This window comes from Aquarana catesbeiana, linkage group LG10 (genome assembly GCF_042186555.1).
Source record: "Aquarana catesbeiana isolate 2022-GZ linkage group LG10, ASM4218655v1, whole genome shotgun sequence".
In the NCBI taxonomy this organism is placed as follows: domain Eukaryota; kingdom Metazoa; phylum Chordata; class Amphibia; order Anura; family Ranidae; genus Aquarana; species Aquarana catesbeiana.
The window spans coordinates 134185359-134205469 of record NC_133333.1 but is presented as its reverse complement, the minus strand read 5'-3'; the positions used below and the strand labels follow the sequence as shown (position 1 = coordinate 134205469).

The window sequence follows — 20111 nt, the reverse complement described above, 5'->3', positions numbered from 1 at the left end:
TTTGTATATTTATTTGTAAAAAAAATTCGAAAACCGTTTATCATTTTCCTTCCACTTCACAATGATGAGCCACTTTGTGTTGGTCTATCATGTAAAATCCCAATAAAATACATTTACGCTTTTGAATGTAGCATGACAAAATGTGGAAAATTTCATGGGGTATAAATACTTTTTCAAGGCACTGTAGATAACTTTTGAACTATAGACTGATTTATATGTAACAAAACTTTGGAATCCTTTCCCCATTATAGGATAAATAAAGCTGAACTCACTGACTTTCATTCATAGGGTTGGAGGAGATTGTGGAGCTGAGGACAGAGCTGCTCTGCATGGGATTCTCATTTACTCTGATGACTTATCAGATATTCATTCATTCCATGGTGCACAGATCCAATACCTGTCATTGTACAGTAAAAGCTCTGCACCCAACAGCAAATCACATCCTCTTTAATAGACATAAAATCCACAATAACCACAGATAAGACCCGGGTAATAATTTGTAGCTAAAGTGGTTGTGAAGGCTGAAAGTTTTTTACCTTCATGCATTCTATGCATGAAGGTAACAAACCCTCCATGTGCTGCTCCCTTCACAGCCCCTTAATACTCACATGAGCCCCCTCTAATTCCAGCAATGTGCACGAGAGCCTCAGCTGTCCTGGGCGTCTCTCACCTTACTGGCTGAGACAACAGTGGGAACCATTGGCTCCACTGCTGTCAATCACAGTCAGTAAGCCAATGAAGAGAGTGTGGACGGTGGGGCCAAGCCAGAGCTCTATGTGTCTTATGGACGCATAGAGCGAGGCTTGAGAGCAAGTATGCACCAGTGCCCCAGAGCAAGCTGCTTGCTATTAGGGGCATTGCTCAAGGGGGCGCTAGGAGCGCTGGCAGGGGACCCGAGAAGAAGAGGATTGTGGCTGCTCTGTGCAAAACCACTTCACAGAGCAGGCAAGTATAACGAGTTTTTTATTTTAAAAAAATAATAAAAATAACCAAACCCCCATTATTATTATTATTCGATTTAACATATGTTAGTTTTTCACATTAACAAATAGATAACAATGTGGACATTGTTTGTCGTACATTAACCACTTAAGCCCCGGACCATTTGGCTGGCCAAAGACCAAAGCACTTTTTGCGATTCGACACTACGTCGTTTTAACTGACAATTGCGCGGTCGTGCGATGTGGCTCCCAAACAAAATTTTTCCACACAAATAGAGTTTTCTTTTGGTGGTATTTGATCACCTCTGTGGTTTTTATTTTTTGTGCTATAAACAAAAAAAGAGCAACGATTTTGAAAAAAAACATATTATTTTTTACTTTTTGCTATAATAAATATCCCCAAAAAAATATAAAAAAAATCTTTTTCCTCGGTTTAGGCCGATATGTATTCTACATATTTTTGGTAAAAAAAAATCGCAATAAGCTTTTATTGATTGGTTTGCGCAAAAGTTATAGCGTCTACAAAATAGGGGATAGTTTTATGGCATTTTTATTAATAATTTGTTTTTTACTAGTAATGGCTGAGATCAGCGATTTTTATCGTGACTGCGACATTATGGAGGACAGATCGGACACTTTTGGCTCTATTTTGGGACCATTCACATTTATACAGAGATCAGTGCGATTAAAAATGCATTGATTACTGTGTAAATGTGACTGGCAGTGAAGGGGTTAACCGGGAGGGGGCGCTGCAGGGGTTAAGTGTGTCCTAGGGAGTGATTCTAACTGTAGGGGGGATGGGCTACGTGTGACACGACACTGATCACGGCTCCCAATCACAGGGAGCTGTGATCAGTGTCATTAGGCAGAATGGGGAAATGCTTGTTCACATCAGCATTTCCCCGTTCTTCCTCTCCGTGAGACGATCGTGGGTATCCTCGTGGACATGGAGTCCGCGGGACCCGCGATCACACTCACGGAGCTCACGGCAGTGTTGCGCACACGCCGCCGGCGGAAAATTTCAAGGGACGTACCTATATGCCCATTTGTCTGTCTGTGCCATTCTGCCAAAATAAATGTTTGTGCGGCGGTCGGCAAGCGGTTAAGTTGTAATACATAAATGCATAAAGTATTTGCAAATGGTGCAATATAACAGAGTTTTCGAACCAAGATATGTCTCATGTTTGATTCTCATCTCTGAATTTATTGTAGAGAGCATGGTCTCCCCTCCTCCAGGCACTCTGAATGGGAACACTTTTGTAGCCCGGGAGGGGGGGGGGGGATAGAACCATCGTAGGTTGTTGATATGTGAACTCAAGTCCATAGTTTGTGAGCAATTTAGTATTCGTAAGACAAGACTGAAGTTTCCGATTTTGAGTGAACAAACCTTATAGCTCAGTCATGTCTAAGCTTGGATGGGTATTTCACTATAGTTATATAAACATCGCTGCTCTAGACCCTTGTGAACTAGGTTTGCCAGAAGTTTGTGCCCTGGTGAATTGACCTCTGCTGGAGACCATTATTGTTTCATAACTGTGGTGCAGGTTTACCAATTCAAGAGTGTGTACAATGGATGGGGTCTGGACGGTTTTCCAAAGTCTCATTAAGCTTAGTCTGGCTGTCAAGAGGATATGTGTTATAACATTTGCAACTGGGGCTCAAAGTGGGGGCTCAAAGTGGGGCTATTTCTATAAGTAGGAGCACTTCTGACTCTGCACTCATCTGCGCTCATCTGATTGTCTCATCTTAAAATATCATCTTTGTCCCCCCCACAGGTATGCTCTTACTGCTGCAACTCCAGCTAGAATCGCATTACTGAAAACTGTTTCCTATGTCTCTTAACTGTGGTATGCTCTTACTGCTGCAACTTCAGCTAGAATCGCATTACTGAAAACTGTTTCCTATGTCTCTTTGGTATGCTCTTTTGCTTAAACATCTGTAGACATTGCTATTGTTTTTGTTTCCTCCCTATGCCTTTCCTTTAAATTATGGCCTCCTTATCTTTATTAGCTATGCACCTATAAGTCTGTTTTGAAGTGAGAATTTTACCCTGTTAACCAGCCAACCTTTATTACCTGCTAATTGAAATGCACCCACCCCTCCCATTCCTATCAGTATACATATAAGCTTCTTTTGGGGAAAGCATTTGCAGGGGACACATTTGCAACTGGGGCTCTTTCTATAAGTGGGAGCACTTCTGACTCTGCACTAAAGCGAAGGAACACAAGAAAACACCTTGAAAAATACAATACAGGTGACCTTGTTTACACTTTCAGATCTTCCTCCCCCTTCTAAAATGCAATGTCCACCACTCCTTCTGACAGCTGTGTCTTCTATCCCTAAACTATCTCTCCTGCATAGCTCTTCTCCACCCCACACCCTATATATATAACACCCTCACTTCTGTCCTCTCCATATTACTGCACTCACCAACTCTTGCTAATTTTAAATCCACACGCCCAGTACTCCAAACCACAGGGCCATGTCCCTTCATATAAATCACATTCCCACATTACCTCCCTCACCCTTCTGCTTCTCCTATCTTCTGGTGATGTTTCCCCAAACCCTGGGCTTCCTTCATCTAACTGTACTCAACACGCCCATTATCGTACACTCTCTGGCTGCAGCAGCAATGCACACAATCTAGTTCCCATTTCTCTTCTTCCCAAGACCAGACTCCCTTTCACTTGTGCCCTTTGGAATGCTTATTCTGTCTGTAACAAACTCACCTCCCTCCACGATCTCTTTATCGCTAACTCATATAATCTGCTCGCCATTACCGAAACCTGGCTTCATGAATCCGACACTGCGTCTTCTGCTGCTCTATCCCATGGTGGTCTTCTTTGGACTCACTCCCCCAAACCCAGTGGACGCAAAGGAGCGGGTGTTGGAATCCTTTTAGACCCACATAGCACCTTTCATCTACTTCACCCACCTCCCTCTCTGTCACTCTTCTCATTTGAGGCGCACTGCATTTGGCTCTTCTCCCCAGTTTCTCTAAGGATAGCTGTGATCTACCGGCCCCCTGGTCCAGTATCATCCTTTCTTGATGACCTCTCTGCCTGGCTACCCTACTTTCTTTCTTCTGAAATCCCCACAATCATTCTTGGGGACTTCAACATCCCTACTAATACTAACATTCCTGCACCTTCCAAACTTCTCAGTCTAACCTCCTCCTTTGACCTGAAGCAATGGATACATGCTTCTACTCACTCTTAAGGCAACACCCTTGACTTTGTCTTTTCCCACCTATGCACTCCATGCAACCTCTCCAACTATCCTTACCCTCTCTCTGATCACTACCTTATTAACATCACTCTCTCCCTCACCTCTGCCTCCTCACCCTCCATACACCTAACTGTTACCTGTAGAAACCTTCGCCATCTCAACCCTTCTCTACTCTGCTACTGACCACCTCTATGACAAAATCGCACCTCTGTCCTGTACCAACCTAGCCACTTCTGTCTACAACACTTCACTTCTAGCCTCACTGGACACACTGGCCCCCCTCACTACACACAGAATCAGGCCCCTCCCCCTTCAACCCTGGCAAACAGATCACACTAGAAGTCTGAAAAAACACAGCCGTGCTCTCGAGCACCTGTGGCGTAAGATTTCCGCCAGTATAAATCTGCCCTCCAAAAATACAATTCCAGCCTCCTCATTGCCAAGCAGACCTATTTCATCACCCTCATTAAAAACGTATCATCCCGTCCCCGCCAACTCTTCTCTACCTTCAACTCTCTACTTCTCCCTCCACTGCCTCCACCCACTAATTCACTCACTGCCCAGGAGATCGCCAATCACTTCAAACAGAAGATTGATACAATTCGCTAGATCTATAAATTCAGACAACCTCCATGCCTTACACCTCATGTCCACAGGTACAATCATTACTTCCCTCTTTCAACCCCACCACTATAGAAGAGGTTGCTAAATTACTTGCTAACATCCATCTTACCACCTGCCCTCTGGATCCTGTTCCCTCGCAAATGCTACAGTCACCCTCTAGCTCTATTCTACACTCTCTAACCCACATCTTCAATCTCTCCCTCTCTTCTGCCATCTTCCCCAACTCCTTAAAACATGCACTTGTCTGCCCCATACTTAAAAAGCCCTCACTGGACCCATCCAATCTTAACAACCTACACCCCAACTCCTTGCTCCCCTTTTTATCCAAACTCCTTGAACGTCTAGTCTACAACCGACTGGTATCCATCTTGCTGATAATAGCCTTCTTGATCCCCTTCAGTCTGGATTTCGTCCTCAACATTCCACAGAAACTGCTCTCCTAAAACTAACAAACAATCTACTAACGGCCAAAACTAAGGGACACTATTCTGTACTCCTACTTCTCAACCTCTCTGCTGCCTTCGATGCGGTTAACCACCCCCTCCTCCTCAAAAAACTCTATGCCTTTTGCCGCATACACACGAGCGGACTTTACGGCAGACTTTGCCCGGCGGACTTTTCGACGGATTTTATGACGGACTTTCCGAATGAACGGACTTGCCTACACACAATCCACCGAAGTCGGTCGAATTCGTACGTGATGACGTACGACTGGACTAAAACAAGGAAGTTCATAGCCAGTAGCCAATAGCTGCCCTAGCGTGGCTTTTTGTCCATCGAACTAGCATACAGACAAGCGGACTTTTCGACCGGACTCGAGTTCGACGGATAGATTTAACATAGATTGATGCGCTCTGATACAAAGTTCAATCAATGTGAGAAAAGTGTTTTTTGTGCTAAAAAACAAATGTGAAAAAAATTGCTACCAAATCGCTAGAAAATCGCATATATATAAAATCGCAAATATATGAAAAAATTGCAAATATTTAAAACTGTGTTCCTCCAGTTATACAAATACACTGGAAGTGTTGCGATATCTCCAAAGTAAACTAAGCAACAATTGTGTATAGATATACTAAAAATGCGTTTGCAAATAGTAATCAATCCAAATAAGTGCCAATAAATAAATAAATTAGATATATTCCCTGTGATAAGTGTTGAATCCTCCATAATAAAAAATAAATAAATGATATGCTTATAAAGGTACAATATATATACAATTGATTAGTATAAATAGATAAATAGTGCCAATAGAATCTGATTAAATATAGATGATTAAATTCATGAGATAGGATAAGTAACAGGCGACAGTTCAGTCCTCAGTAATCTGGGATATCTGGATTCCTGCAGTACTTATTTGTTCACCCTCTGAGCTATTTCTTCCACAGCCACAATGAATGGTAATTTTCTCAGTATCAAGTGGTTTTATGTAAAATAAACAAAGAGAGAAAACATTGCGTAATATTGTTACAATAAAAGTTCACAGGCAAAACAGCACAGTGATACACTCACGTGTGCCTGACTTGTTTTAGGCATGCAGATAAGCAGATGGGCAGATCTCAGCTGGCTTGTAAGGACAAGGCTTGCTACGCAAGCTGCTGCTGCTTGATACAATGTATTCAGCAGACTGTGTCCTAGGCTCCTCCCACGCATTGCATCACTGACACGTGTCTGGGGGTGAGTAGTTTTAAATGACTTTTTTTCCTTTGAAATGTCATTTTGCTGTCAGACTGTTCTAAACATGGGAAACATGTGCCCCTTTACAGGCATACTATAGACAACCCCCCAGGTACGAAATTTAAAGGGATATTACACTTTTATTGTTTCACTTTAAGCATTATTAAAATCACTGCTCCTGAAAAAACTGCCATTTTTAAAACTTTTTTTGCATTGATCCATATCCCTTGGGGCAGGACCCAGGTCCCCAAACACTTTTTATGACAATACCATGAATATAAGCCTTTAAAATTAGCACTTTTGATTTCTAACATAGACTTTTAAAGGGTGTTCCGCGTCATTCTAATTTGCCACGAACACCTCAAATTGTTCGCTGTTCAGCGAACTTGCGAACAGCTCATGTTCAAGTCGAACATGAGTTCGACTCGAACTCGAAGCTCATCCCTAATATCAATTATGTCATTCACAGTAGTGGTGCATTTTTCCATACAGTTTTCAATATAGGATACTCTGTCATCCAGATTATGTATATCCGTGGATATTTTAGTAAACAGTGAGGAGAGATCTGTCATTAATGATGTTTGTAGTGACAGCAACATGTCTTTTAAAGTAGTATCCATCACTGGCTGGCCTGTGGTGGGGAAAGACACCATGGATGTATGCAGGGCTTGGTTGGACTGCAGGGGGTTGAAAACCCGGGCCTCGGTTTGTGCCTGTGGCAGCCGCGGCAGCGCATCCATCCACATGCGTACCTTAGCTGGGCTGCCTGTGAAGGGGATATTCCCCGGGGCCTGTTGGAGATGTGCCTGTTGAAGATGTGAAAGGCTTCCCTGAAGAGGCGAGTTTTCAGGGATCGCCTGAAGGCAGCCAGAGTAGGGGATAGCCGGACAGATTGAGGTAGAGAGTTCCAGAGGATGGGAGAGGTTCTGGGGAAGTCCTGGAGCTGAGCATGGGAGGAGGAGACGAGGGAGCTTGAGAGCAGGAGGTCTTGAGAGTAGCGGAGAGACAGTTTGGGTGATATTTGGAGATAAGATTGGTATTGTAGCTCGGGGCAGAGTTGTGAATGGATTTGTATGTTGTAGTTAGTATTTTGAATTGAATTCACTGGGCGATCGGAAGCCAGTGTTGGAATTGGCGGAGAGGGGTGGTAGACACTGAGCATTTAGTAAGGTAGATGAGTCTGGCAGTATTATTCATGATAGACTGAAGAGGGGATAGCCTATGGAGAGGTAGGCCTATAAGGAGGGAGTTGCAATAGTCAAGACGAGAGATAATAAGGGAGTGATTGAGTAGCTTGGTGGTTTCATTAGTTAAAGTGGAGTTCCAGCCTCAAAAAAAAAAAAAAATTTAAAGTCAGCAGCTACAAATACTGTAGCTGCTGACTCTTAATATAAGGACACTTACCTGTCCAGGAATCCCGCGCTGTCGCCCCCCCAAAGCTGATTCGTCCATCAGCTGGGGTGCAGGCGCCACCATTGCAACTAAGGGAAACCGGCAGTGAAACCTTCAGACCTCACAGCTGGTTTCCTACTGCACATGCGCGATTTGCAATGAAATTTCTGAATGGCCCCATCGTCTTCTGGGACACAGACAGGTCCCAAAAGGCAGTGGGGGGGGGGGGGGAGGCCGATGCAAATGCCGAGATGAGGTACCTCTGCTGGAGATCGAAGAAAAAGGTACAAAACAGCTAAAAAAATAAATAAAAGGATATCCAAAAATGAGGGGGGATGGGGTGATCAATCGCTTAAGACCTGGTTTCAATTTAGCCTGGAACTTTCCTTTAAAAAGGGGCGAATTTTAGAGATGTAACGGAGGTGAAGTCTTCAAAAATTTTGACAGTGATTGGTCTTGGGGCTGAAAGGACAGATCAGAGTCTAGGTTTACATCTAGTATCCTGACGTAAGAGGAGGGATTGATGGTTGCATTATTGATTTTGATGGAAAAGTCATGGAGAGGGGGCACGGGCAGGGGGGAATCTTATCAGCTCAGTATTGGAGAGATATAGTTTAAGGAAGTGGTGCGACATCCATGCTGATATGTCAGTTAGTGATGCTAGCGGAAACTGAAGGAGTGAGGTGAGGAGTAGAGAGCTAGATTTACAGAAAGAGGAAATGGAGAGAGAGGAGTTGTGAGTAACACTGAAGGAGCGCTGTGATAAGTAGGAGGAGAATCAGGACAGAGCAGAATCTTGGAGGCCAAGGGAACAGAGTTATTTAGGAGGAGCGGATGGTTAATAGTATCAAAGACTGTAGAGAGGTCAAGTAGTAGGAGTATAGAGTAGTGGTTTTTGCAGTTAGTAAATCGTTACTGAGTTTTAGGTGGTTTCTGTGGAGTGTTGCAAGCGAAAACCAGACTGTAAGGGGTCAAGAAGGTTATTTTCAATGAGGTAGGAGCTAAGATGGTTTTAGACCAAGCCTTCTAGAAGTTTAGAGTTGAATGGGAGCAATGAGATGTGTCTTAAGTTGTTCAGGTTGGTAGGGTCTAGTGAGAGGTTTTTAAGTATGGGAGTGATCTGTGCAAGCGTTAGAGGGGAGGGAAAGGTGCCAGTAGAGAGGGAGAGATTAAAGATGTGGGTGAGGGAGCATAGGATAAATTTGGAGGGTGACCGTAGTAGTTATAAGGGAACAGAATCCAAGAGTTAATTAGTTAGGTGGGCATCTGAGAGGTTTTGTAACCTCTTCAGTAGTAGCCAGTTCAAAGGAGAAGAGTGTTGACTGTGCTGTTAGACAAGGTATGTTGAGTGGGAAAATTGTATGCACTGTGGCGATGTCCTCACATATTGCATCAACCTTGTCTTTGAAGTGATTGGCAAACTCTTTGGCAGTGAGTGAGTTAGTGGGTAGAGGGGGCGGAGGACAAAGCAGAGAGTTGGAGGTAGAGAAGAGCCGACAGGGACTGGATGACAAGGTATTAATACGAGAGACAAAGTAGGTTTGTTTGGCAGAATGGAGGCAGGAATTGTAATTTAGAAGGGCAGATTTATATAGGGTGAAGGCCTGCAGAGTTTTATTTTCATGCCACAGTCGTTCAAGAGCCCTTTAATATCACTTTAACATTTTACCCACAAATACAAACACATTAGCTGAATAGAGTTTTGTTTAAAAAGGACAAATGATTAGTTTTTTTTATCATAAATAATTCACTTTATTATGGTATAGTGAATTATTTCTTTCCAAAGTGTTCAGAAACACTTAGGCTAGGTTCACACTGCTATCATCTGAAATTGCACTAATGGGAACCAGGCCCTACAGCCACAGGGCCTGGGCCAGGGCCAGGGCTTCTGTGCTGCTTCACCAAATTTCCTTTCAGGAAGTGTGCTATAATAACTCTAGTCAAAATAATTTGATCCCCCTTCTTGGGACTACACATCCCATAATTCTCAGCCCTATGCCCCATGATAGCCATTATAAATACCGGTATCTTAGAGGAGGAGGAGCAGAGGTATGTTCTTTATGTGTTTAGTATTCTCTGGCTGCTTGTGCATGTCAGGGTAGGTAGTGTCCTGATGTAGGTCTGTAATCCTTTCATAGAACATGCACAAATGGGTGGATCTATAGGACGCTGCAAGGAACCACTTCAAAAACAGGGAATGAGGTCACTGAAAGAAAGCCTAACTTCATGTTTTTTGCCAGTTTAAATGGTTCTGTTGAACCAAGCTGGCCCAAAAGAACTATGATCTTTACTATGGTATGTGCATGTGTTCATTGCTGTATAAACTGCATGTAGCAGAGGAAGGACCCTTTTTGACCCCCAGGGGTACAAGGCTCCTGACGGGGGTAAGGCACACTCAGGTCCACCTAACTGAAAGGCCTGGTGGATTATGCTCCTTGTGGTCAGTCAAGCAGACCAATGAATACTAGGTGAGGGGCTCTGCTAAAGAGAGACCCCCCAAAGCAGGGGATGAAGGGACCTAATAGCCACACATCCTTCCCCTAGACTTCAGGTTAGATCCAAATACCTACACCCTTCATCCTGAGCGAAGAATGAAAACACCTAAATAAGTGCAGGGGATACAATAAGGCTGTCACACCTGCGATCATGCCACTGGTGAGAACCTCCTAGAGGCAGGATCACTATGGAATACACAGAAGCTGCTTTCATGTTTTGTACCATCACCAACTAGAAGGTTATGTACATTTGTCTGTAAAGTGTAAATGTAATAACTATAATAACTTTAGATATTGCTTTCGTGTCGTAGGTGATCTATACCGTACGTAACCCTAAAGATGTGTGTGTATCTTTCTATTACTTCTCCTTGTATGCACAATTCATGGAACGCAGGGAAGATTTCCAGGATTTCATCTCACATTTTCTCAGCAAAGATGGTAAGAAAAAATTTAGCTTTTTTTCAGGGAGCATATACTATTTTAATTTATTATAGTAATTTTGGTGTAAATTTTACATTTGTACACGCTTACTAATCCATACTTCCTTTTGTGTATTAAAGCCCAACTTAGGCCACTTTGATCTGTATACTTTGTGCAACATTCTAAAAACACTATTTCTTGCTCGAGATGTCATCCATTTTGTTTCCTACATTTGGTTTATGAATTTCACAAATCTCTGTAACCTCTAATGAGTTCAAAACTTCTTGCAGAATAAACAGGAAAAGGTTCCTCATCTGTACACCTTATAGTTTTATATGTAGGAGAGATTCCAAAATAGGATCCCAAAAAGTAAGTCCATGGGTATATTGGGGAACCTTGAACAGAAATTGGGCGCCAGTCACTTTTTGTCTTTTGAAAGTTTTCTATGCTGAACTAAAAAAGGAGGTAGAGAGAGTGAGGGTTGGGGTCCCAGATACCACAGCAGATTACTTACTCTTTAGATCCATAACAAAATACAGCTTCACAGTGTCAGAACCTTTAAACTGACCCAGCAGCACTGCAAGCACAATTTCAGATTCCAGTGAGTCATCCAAGCAAGTCTCCAGGCCTTGGAGACCTTGGAAATTCTCACCTTGGCACAGCTTCCTCTACATCAAGCAGAACAGCAGGACAGCCTTAGGACCACCTCAGCGTACATAGGCCCCAAATCGGCTTCTGGGCATTATCACAGAGCTCCCTCCAGCAAGAGGGTGAGCACATGAACTGTTCTAAATATTTTTATTCTCCCCAGCATGCACCAGTGCCCATGAACCATCTACTGGGCAGGCTGAAGAAAATATAAATATTCATAACTCAGTCTCATACTATGACCTGCAGTATCCATGAGACCTACAGGTGATAGTGAAAAATTCACAACCTAACTGAGCTTAGGGGAAAACAACTATTCTGAACTGTACAGAGCTGTTTACAGCCCAGCCAAAACAAAATTTACATAGTAGCAGCTTAGGACCAGGGGGCCACGTAACATTGTCAAATGATATTAATTTAACAAGTTAACAAAAACAATGGATAGTTGATATTAAGCAGTTCCAGAAAGCAGCATACCAAAACCTGGGTGTACAAATTAAAAACATGTTGAATCCTTCTGCACTGGATTTACTTGAAAAAGATTGGGAACAAGGAAATATTTAATAATATGGCATGTGTAAGGGCTAGAAACAGTGTTAGGTTATTACTGCTGTATGTTCCTGATGGGGTGATTCACCCTCTCTAGTTGTCCTGGTGACCACTGTCGCTGGTACTGAAAGTTATGCTGGCCATACACTATACGAAAAATCGCTTGCAATTCGGTCATTTAGACAGTTTGTTCATTTTTTGGCCACTTAATGGGCACAAAATTGAAAAACGTTGAGCCGAAAAAACGAAAAACAAGTTGGAAATTTTCTGCCGAATGTACAGTAAATTGAAAGGTTAATGTGTTTCCTGTCCGAACTGTTTGCACTAGCTATATGTAAAAAAAAAAACCGAACAAAAAATGGATTCATTTATGTCCACTGAGCGATTTATCAGTCATTGCATGATGGCACTATCATTTGCTCTAACGGCCGAATGTTTGTTTTTCGAAAATGGGTTAGGGCGATTTTTCGTATAGTCTTATTGCCAGCATTAGGGTAAATCCAAAATTTAGAGGTGTCGTTGAAACAGAATAGAGGTGAAATCTTCCAGTTGGGACACTCGTTCCTGTTACAACTGTCAAGAGGAGATTTCATTATTTGGAGAGATTTCCTCTCACTTGCTGCTGTGTTTCTTGGAAATGAAACATAGCAAAAAAAAGAAGAAAATGCAAGCTTTAACCCCTCATTATAGTTTATCTAGTGTGTCATACATTTCGGATGGAACCTTTAAAGCAGTAGCATTTAAACCAAAATCATATAGATTAAAACATATAACAAACTTTTTTTATAATGTTGATTAAATGGATATAAAAATATATTTCAAAAAGAAATGAAAATGATAATAATGATAAACACAACCATTAAAGGTACATAAAGTCCATAAAAAAAAGGTGCAAAAATCAATATAAAAAGCCAATGTAAAAAAGGGATTAGAGTGTTCCAAACAGATCCAGCAGGTGACGGGTGAAAATGGAAAATATATATGGATATATAGCGGCCTGATCCCACTCCTACGGCCGCTCAATATACATGTTTTTGGCAATTGCTGCTGCATTACATGACCACACGCTCTTTTTAAATGATGACCATGTGAGTGTACTCTGTTTTTTCTACCTAATAAATAATTTAGACAGTATCATGCTATAGTCTTCATCTATTTTGTATGTTGATGTGCGTGTGTGAGGCTGTGATGTGGGATCTACCAGGACCTACAGTACCTTTCTGGATATACCTGGGAAACGGTTTTCCCTATTGCGCTGCTGGCTTTTTCATTACTTTGGAGGCCAACACTGTTTGGTAAGCTGCCACCTTTCTATCTTGGTGGTGTCTCACATGGAGGACTTGGGGAGGCTGATTTTTTCCTATGTACATCTATATTTTCCATTTTCAACTTTCACCTGCTGGATCTGTTTAGGACAGTGGATCTCATCTCTAATCCCTTTTTTACATTGACTTTGTATATTGATTTTTGCCTTTATTTTTGTTTTTTATGGACTTTATGTATCTTTAATGGTTATGTTTATTATTATTATTATCATGTTCATTTCTTTTTGAATTACGTTCATATATGTTTGATAGCACTGCATTTTTTTACATTATTTATTGCATGGTATATCTATTGACCTGTGCTAGCAGCTATTATTTTCAAAATGTTGGGTATTTTATTGATTATATAGTGAAAATATTCCTCCCATTTTAAAAAAATATATTGGTGGTATATTACATAATATATGTGATACATCAGTCTTTAGTCAGGGGGATGTTATCATATATTCCCATAATGCCTAGCTTGTCCACATTAATCCCCAGACTTGGCCACACCCAATGCATTTTGAGGTATTAATTTTTTCCCCTTCTTCAGGGGTACATAGGGTATGACATATCTAGAATATAGTTTGATACTATAGCACATACAGATGTCCTTGAAAATCACATCATCTGTACTTACATGAGAGTTATATACAGAAAAAATAAACCCTCCAAATTAAAAACAAATCAGAGTGTAAGGATGCCTTGCCAGTGCCACTCCTCACCACCCACCATCCACCAGCCAGAGCAAGTCCCAACCCCAGAACGACATGCAGTCACTGGGGCCACCTTATCTTAATTTAAAAATCAGAAATGAACACCATTAACACTATGTGCATATCATTCATTATCCTCAGACAAAATATTTATCCTATTGTTCTGATATCTCCTCATAAAGTCATCCTTGGGAAGATTTAACTGCAGCATTTCCTGTGCAGGGGACTGGACACCTGTTTATGCTGTTTGTACAACACAAGACTGGTCCCTTCAATTCCCTGTATAGTTTTTTCACCTATGAGGCTGATGCAACCACGTCAGTGTGATCCAAACTTTGGGTAGGGTTTTTCCGATCAAAACTGTTCTTCCTTCCTGTCTCCACTGTCTGGACATCAGCTTTTAAACAAAGCTCTGGCCATATAGATAAATACACTATTGAAATACAGTAATTCTACTTAATCATGTGATTTATACATATCTGCCACATCACACAGTTAAATTACAAACCCTTTGTTGCGCTTTTATTTTACACATTTATTTTTATGTTACCACATGCACAATAATGCACTACACTTTGTGTGCTGGTTTTTGTTCCATTCTCTTAAATGATGGTAAACTCATCCACCTTGCATCATGACACAACACATATGCCGTGTGTTATGGTGCACTGCATTACAAAAAAAAAAAAGCATGTCCTCTTTTTTGTATGTTCTCATGCATTGACAGTCTATTCAAAATGAGTGGGCGCATTAACAATGACTGCATAGCGCTAAAAGGCCCCTAAAATGTAACAAAAGAAGTATATAAATATATGAAAATCCTACTGAATTGGTTTCTAAACTGTGCTTGTGTTTTTAGTTATGTTTGGCCTGTGGTTTGAACATGTGAAAGGATGGCTGACAATGAAGGACAATCCCAACTTCTTGCTTTTGTCTTATGACAATATGACAAAGGTAGGTCCTATTTATAGTAAAATCTATTCCTCATCATATACTATAGAGTAATAGGCTGTGAAAAGCACACTGTGTTAAATACGGTAGTTTCTGTGTTGTAAGTAGAAGTGATCCTGTATATACTGACCTCATTGTATTCTCAGTGCACAGAGAAGGTGATGATAGGATACTAACTGTTAGTTGAAATGTAAATAGACAGTGAGATAATAGAAAATTGATTCAACTTCAGAAATTTTACACTTTTTTTACATTTTTGCTAAATATTGTATTTGAAAAACAGACTTTCTTGCTTTATTTTGCCAGCAGTGATGTCGGGGAACCCCAGCAGGTTGCTGAGCAGAGAGTGTCTCACTCTCATAGAGCCCAAAGCCTACATTTACAGTTACCCCTCCCTACTCCCTCACACAGATGGGAGAGGGGAGAGCTGATCTGCTCCTTCTCCTGCCCCTCCCCTCCTGTATGCATCGCAGGAACTGTGAAGCTAAGCAGCTGAATTTTATCGTTCAGCTGCTGGGCTTCACACTTCCCACAGTGCACACACAGAAGGAGAGGGGTGGGGGGAGTAGGAGCCTATCGTCTCTCTGCTCTCCCATCCATATGAGGGAGAAGGGAGGGGAATAGGTGGGGGACTGTCAGTGCAGTCTCTGGGCTGTATGAGAGAGACACTCTCAGCTCAGAGTCCTTCTAAGGAGGCACTGATAGGCATAACTGATGGGCACCAATAAGTGGCACAAATAGGCAGCATTGATGGGCAGTAATAGGAAGGTGGCATTGATGAGCACTAATAGGTGACACTGATGGGCACTGATAGGTGGCATTGATGAGTATTGACAGACAGAACTGATAGGTGGCATTGATGGGCACTGATAGGCGGCACTGATAGGTGGCACTGATGGGCACTGATAGGTGGCATTGATGAGCTCTGATAGGCTGCATTGGTTAGCACTGATAGGCAGAACTGATGGGCACTAATAGGTGGCAATGATGAGCACTAATAAGTGGCACTGATAGGCGGCACTGATAGGCAGCCCTGATGGGCATTGATAGGCAGCACTGATAGGCTGCACTGATGGGCATTGATGGGGCTTCACTTATAATCAGTGCCCTGATTATCAGTGTAAACAATGCACTGACAGTTTTGCTTGTTAATGGCTCTTCTTTCCTCACACTGAAAGGATTGCCGATAACTGGCAAATCTGTTTACATGTGATCAGCTGATGTAAAGGGCCGCCGTGATTGGTCCTTTACCAAGGTCTTTGATCAGCTGTGTCTGAAGGACACAGCACAAAATATTTTACAGCGCACACATACAAGAATGACATTTCCTGCAGGGCTAGTTAAAAACACCTGAACATATTCAAAAAATACGGGGGTTTGGTCACACTATATGGTCATATAGTTCTAAGTCCACTTACTGCGACTGAAGGACACAGCAGTCACAGAGCGTGCTGGATACGTGCCAGGGTCCTGGGAGGATGTCCATGGATGTCCAGGGCTCGAAAAGGAAAGTGGAGGTTTAGGGGGACCCTTCATGTTTCTTGCACTGGGGCCCTGAAGGTTCTAGTTACGCCTCTGTCTGTCAGTATACTGTTTTATCAAATAAGAAAATTATAATATGTTTTCCTTAAGTGGTAGTAGTATCCTGCTTCTGTAAGGCCTGCATATTTCTTTAAAGCTGAACTCTGGGATAACCAAATAAAATTCTAAATAGCACATGTATTTCTGAATCATGGTGTGCCTTGTGTATTTCTTCCAAATCTGTGGAGGAATCTAGTGTGAAATTTTGCCTCTGTGCAGAAGCTTCCAGTAAAATAAACCCATCATGGCTGCTGTCTTTCTGTGTGCAGAATGTGATCTTGTGTCTTCCCCCTCCTTTAAAGGATAAGTTCAGCTTTGATAACATGTTACACACGTATTTAGGGTGTAACATGTTACAAAAGAGCACCTACCTGTGCCCCTCCAATCCCCCCGCTGTGACAGTGGCTGGAGGAGCTTCCCCTGAACCCACTGTCACAAGAGCACGGCTGTAAGGGGCTAGGTTCACACAGCCAAGTAATTCATTCATAGGGATCTGTGAATGAATAAACTACGACTACTGTCTTCCACTGCAGCAATCAGCTTGTAGTTCTCAGTGAACTGCGAGGTATGGTATGGAGAAGAAGATGAATGGACTTCGTGGGACATTTTTATTTTTTTATTTTTTAATAAAGGACTTGTCCCATGGTGTGTCTTGTTTTTTTTTAACATTTTGACACTTTTTTTGTGAAATGGTATGGGTACAATGTACCCGTTACCATTTCAAACAGGTGAGGGCCGGGATCTGGGGGTCCCCTTGTTAAGGGGGCTTCCAGATTCCGATAAGCCCCCGCCTGCAGACCCCCACAACCACCGGGCAAGGGTTGTTGGGATGAGGCCCTTGTCCCCATCAACAAGGTGCTTTGGGGGGCTACCCCAAGGCACCCTCCCCATGTTGAGGGCATGTGGCCTGGTACAGTTCAGGGGGGGCGCTCTCTCATCCCCCCTCTTTTCCTGCATCCTGCCAGGTTGCGTGCTCAGATAAGGGTCTGGTATGGATTTTTGGGGGGACCCCACGCCATTTTTTTAAAAATGTTGTCAGGGGGTTCCCCTTAAAATCCATACCAGACCTGAAGGGCCTGGTATGGAATTTGGGGGGACCCCCACGCAGTTTTTTTTTTATTTTGGTTCGGGGTCCCCCTTAATATTCATACCAGACCCAAAGGGCCTGGTAATGGACTGGGGGGATCCCATGCCATTTTTTTTTCAATGACTTTTATCTGTTTTGCCGGAACCCAACAATTCATTATAGCCGCAAGTAGTTTTAAATGACTTTTTTTCCTTTTAGAAATGTCATTTTGTGCAGGGACTGTTCTAAACACGGGAAAAATGCGCCACTTTACAGGGATACTATAGACACCCCCCAGGTATGAAATTTAAAGGAATATTTCACTTTTATTGTTTCACTTTAAGCATTGTTAAAATCACTGCTCCCGAAAAAACGTCCAGGTCCCCAAACACTTTTTATGAGAATACCATGCATATAAGCCTTTAAAATTAGTACTTTTGATTTCTCCCATAGACTTTTAAAGGGTGTTCCACGGCTTTCGAATTTGCTGCAAACACCCCAAATTGTTCGCTATTCGTCGAACAGGCGAACATCGGGCTCATCCCTAACTGTGAGGGGTTACAGTGTTCTGCCACCACCAACACCGAAGGCCGAATTCAGCAGAGTATACAGTGCAGTCCATATAGTATATATATATACTGTTGTTCAGAGTATATAGTGCACTCAGTGTAGTATATATAATACAGTGCAGGGTATATAGTGCAGTGTACAATATATAATATAGTGTATTGAAGTGGTTAAGGGGAGCCCTATGACAGAAATAAGAAAAAAAATGGAAGGGATTGCCCCCGTCCATACCAGGCCCTTTGGCTCTGGTATGGATTTTGGGCGAGGGGGACCCCACACCATTTTTTAAAAACATTTTGACATGGAGTTCACCTTAATATCCACACCAGACCTAAAGGGGGGAAACCCATGCTGTTTTTTAAATTATTTTTTATACATATTGCCAGGATCTGGCAAAACATTACAGCCTTGAGCAATTTTAAATGACATTTTTTCCTTTAGAAATGTCATTTTGCTGCAGTACTTTTCTAAACATGGAGGGAAATGCGCTACTTTACAGGCAGACTAAGGGCACCCCCCAGGCACGATATTTAAAGGAATATTTCATTTTTTTTTGTTTCACTTTAAGCATTCTTAAAATCACTGCTCCTGAAAAAACAGCCATTTTAAAAACATATTTTTGCATTGATACAAGTCTCCTGGGGCAGTATCCGGGTCAAACACTTTTTATGGCAATAACTTGCATATAAGCCTTTAAAATGAGCACTTTTGATTTTTCACATTTGTGTCCTATAGACTTTAACAGTGTTTGCATGTTCGCACAAATTTCTTGTGTGTTCACAAGTTCTGGTGCGAACCGAACCGGGGGTGTTCGTCTCATCCCTATTCTAGGGCTATTATTCTAGAGCATAACACACAAGAGGTTCGAACCCCGCTTTAAGGATTCTTTATTTCTAACTATAATAATAGCAATGGAAAAGAAAACTTATTTGAGTACTATGTTAACCCCTTTGTAAGTCTGGTTAATATCCTTGGAAGATTTAAAACCTTACAGCACAGTCTTCAAGAAAATATGGCTAGGCCACCCTAACCAGCAAAAAATTCCCCATAGACACTTAATATAGCCTACCACCTAGACCTTCAGCCACAATGTCTGACCAATAATCAGGCCAAACATACCCCCAGCAGATGACCTGCTTTTCATTTGTCAGCCTAATGCTTCTTCTGTTCAGTGTTTGTGCTGCCCATAGCCATCCTCAACTCAAAAGCCTAGGAGCCACTCGACCAATGGCAGAATGGCCCAGAGGAATCTGCCAATGCACCAGAAATTAACATCTGTGCATGTTGGAATATCACATGCATACACAACCCAACTCTCTTCCAACTATGTCAAAAAATGCCCAGGTAGAATACTTACACTACAGCTACCATAGGGAAAACTATCTTTCATTTTAAAAAAACATTGCAATTACAAAGCTGTAGGGTATGCTCCACCACGTTGGTGCCTTCCCAGGAAGCACTGACAAAGAAATAGAAATATAATAAATCAAACAAGATCAACAAATATCCTCTTGTGTCTCCCTTCCTGTAATGCTTTCCGTCTATCTATTAAGTTCTTGTGGTAAAACCAAGGAAGCTTAGACTTCTGAAGTGTATCAATGCTTTACTAAACAGGGAAAAATCTGCACATACAAACTGTAGGATGTACAATACAACACAACTTATAGCTTACAAAATATGCCTACAAACATAAGCATGTGCAATATGTACACATTAAGTAAACTAAACAGTTACTTAACTTAGGGGTCAAGATGTCCTTCATAGTTCCTTGCTCAGGGTCCAACTCCCAAAAGCGTCTCCAAAGTTATCCAGCTTCCGGAAGCCATGTCTTCCTCTTTGTCCTCCCAAAAACACGTTTCTTACAAACGCTCCCCAAGCCCCTCCCACCCATTTCCTGCATACATCAACTTCCTGCAAAGAACATCCTGTCTCAGTTATTTACATATCGA

General features: G+C 42.0%; 1 protein-coding gene across 3 annotated transcripts in view; it reads left to right on the top strand.

Annotated features, from left to right (window-relative positions):
- The window catches only part of LOC141110907 (sulfotransferase 2B1-like), a 138288-nt gene that overhangs the window by 110322 nt on the left and 7855 nt on the right, over positions 1–20111 (top strand). For all 3 annotated transcript variants that reach the window (XM_073602690.1, XM_073602691.1, XM_073602693.1), the window contains exons 4-5: positions 10669–10795; positions 14857–14951. In XM_073602690.1, coding sequence (XP_073458791.1) covers positions 10669–10795; positions 14857–14951 — 222 coding nt within the window. The remainder of the gene's footprint in view (positions 1–10668; positions 10796–14856; positions 14952–20111) is intronic.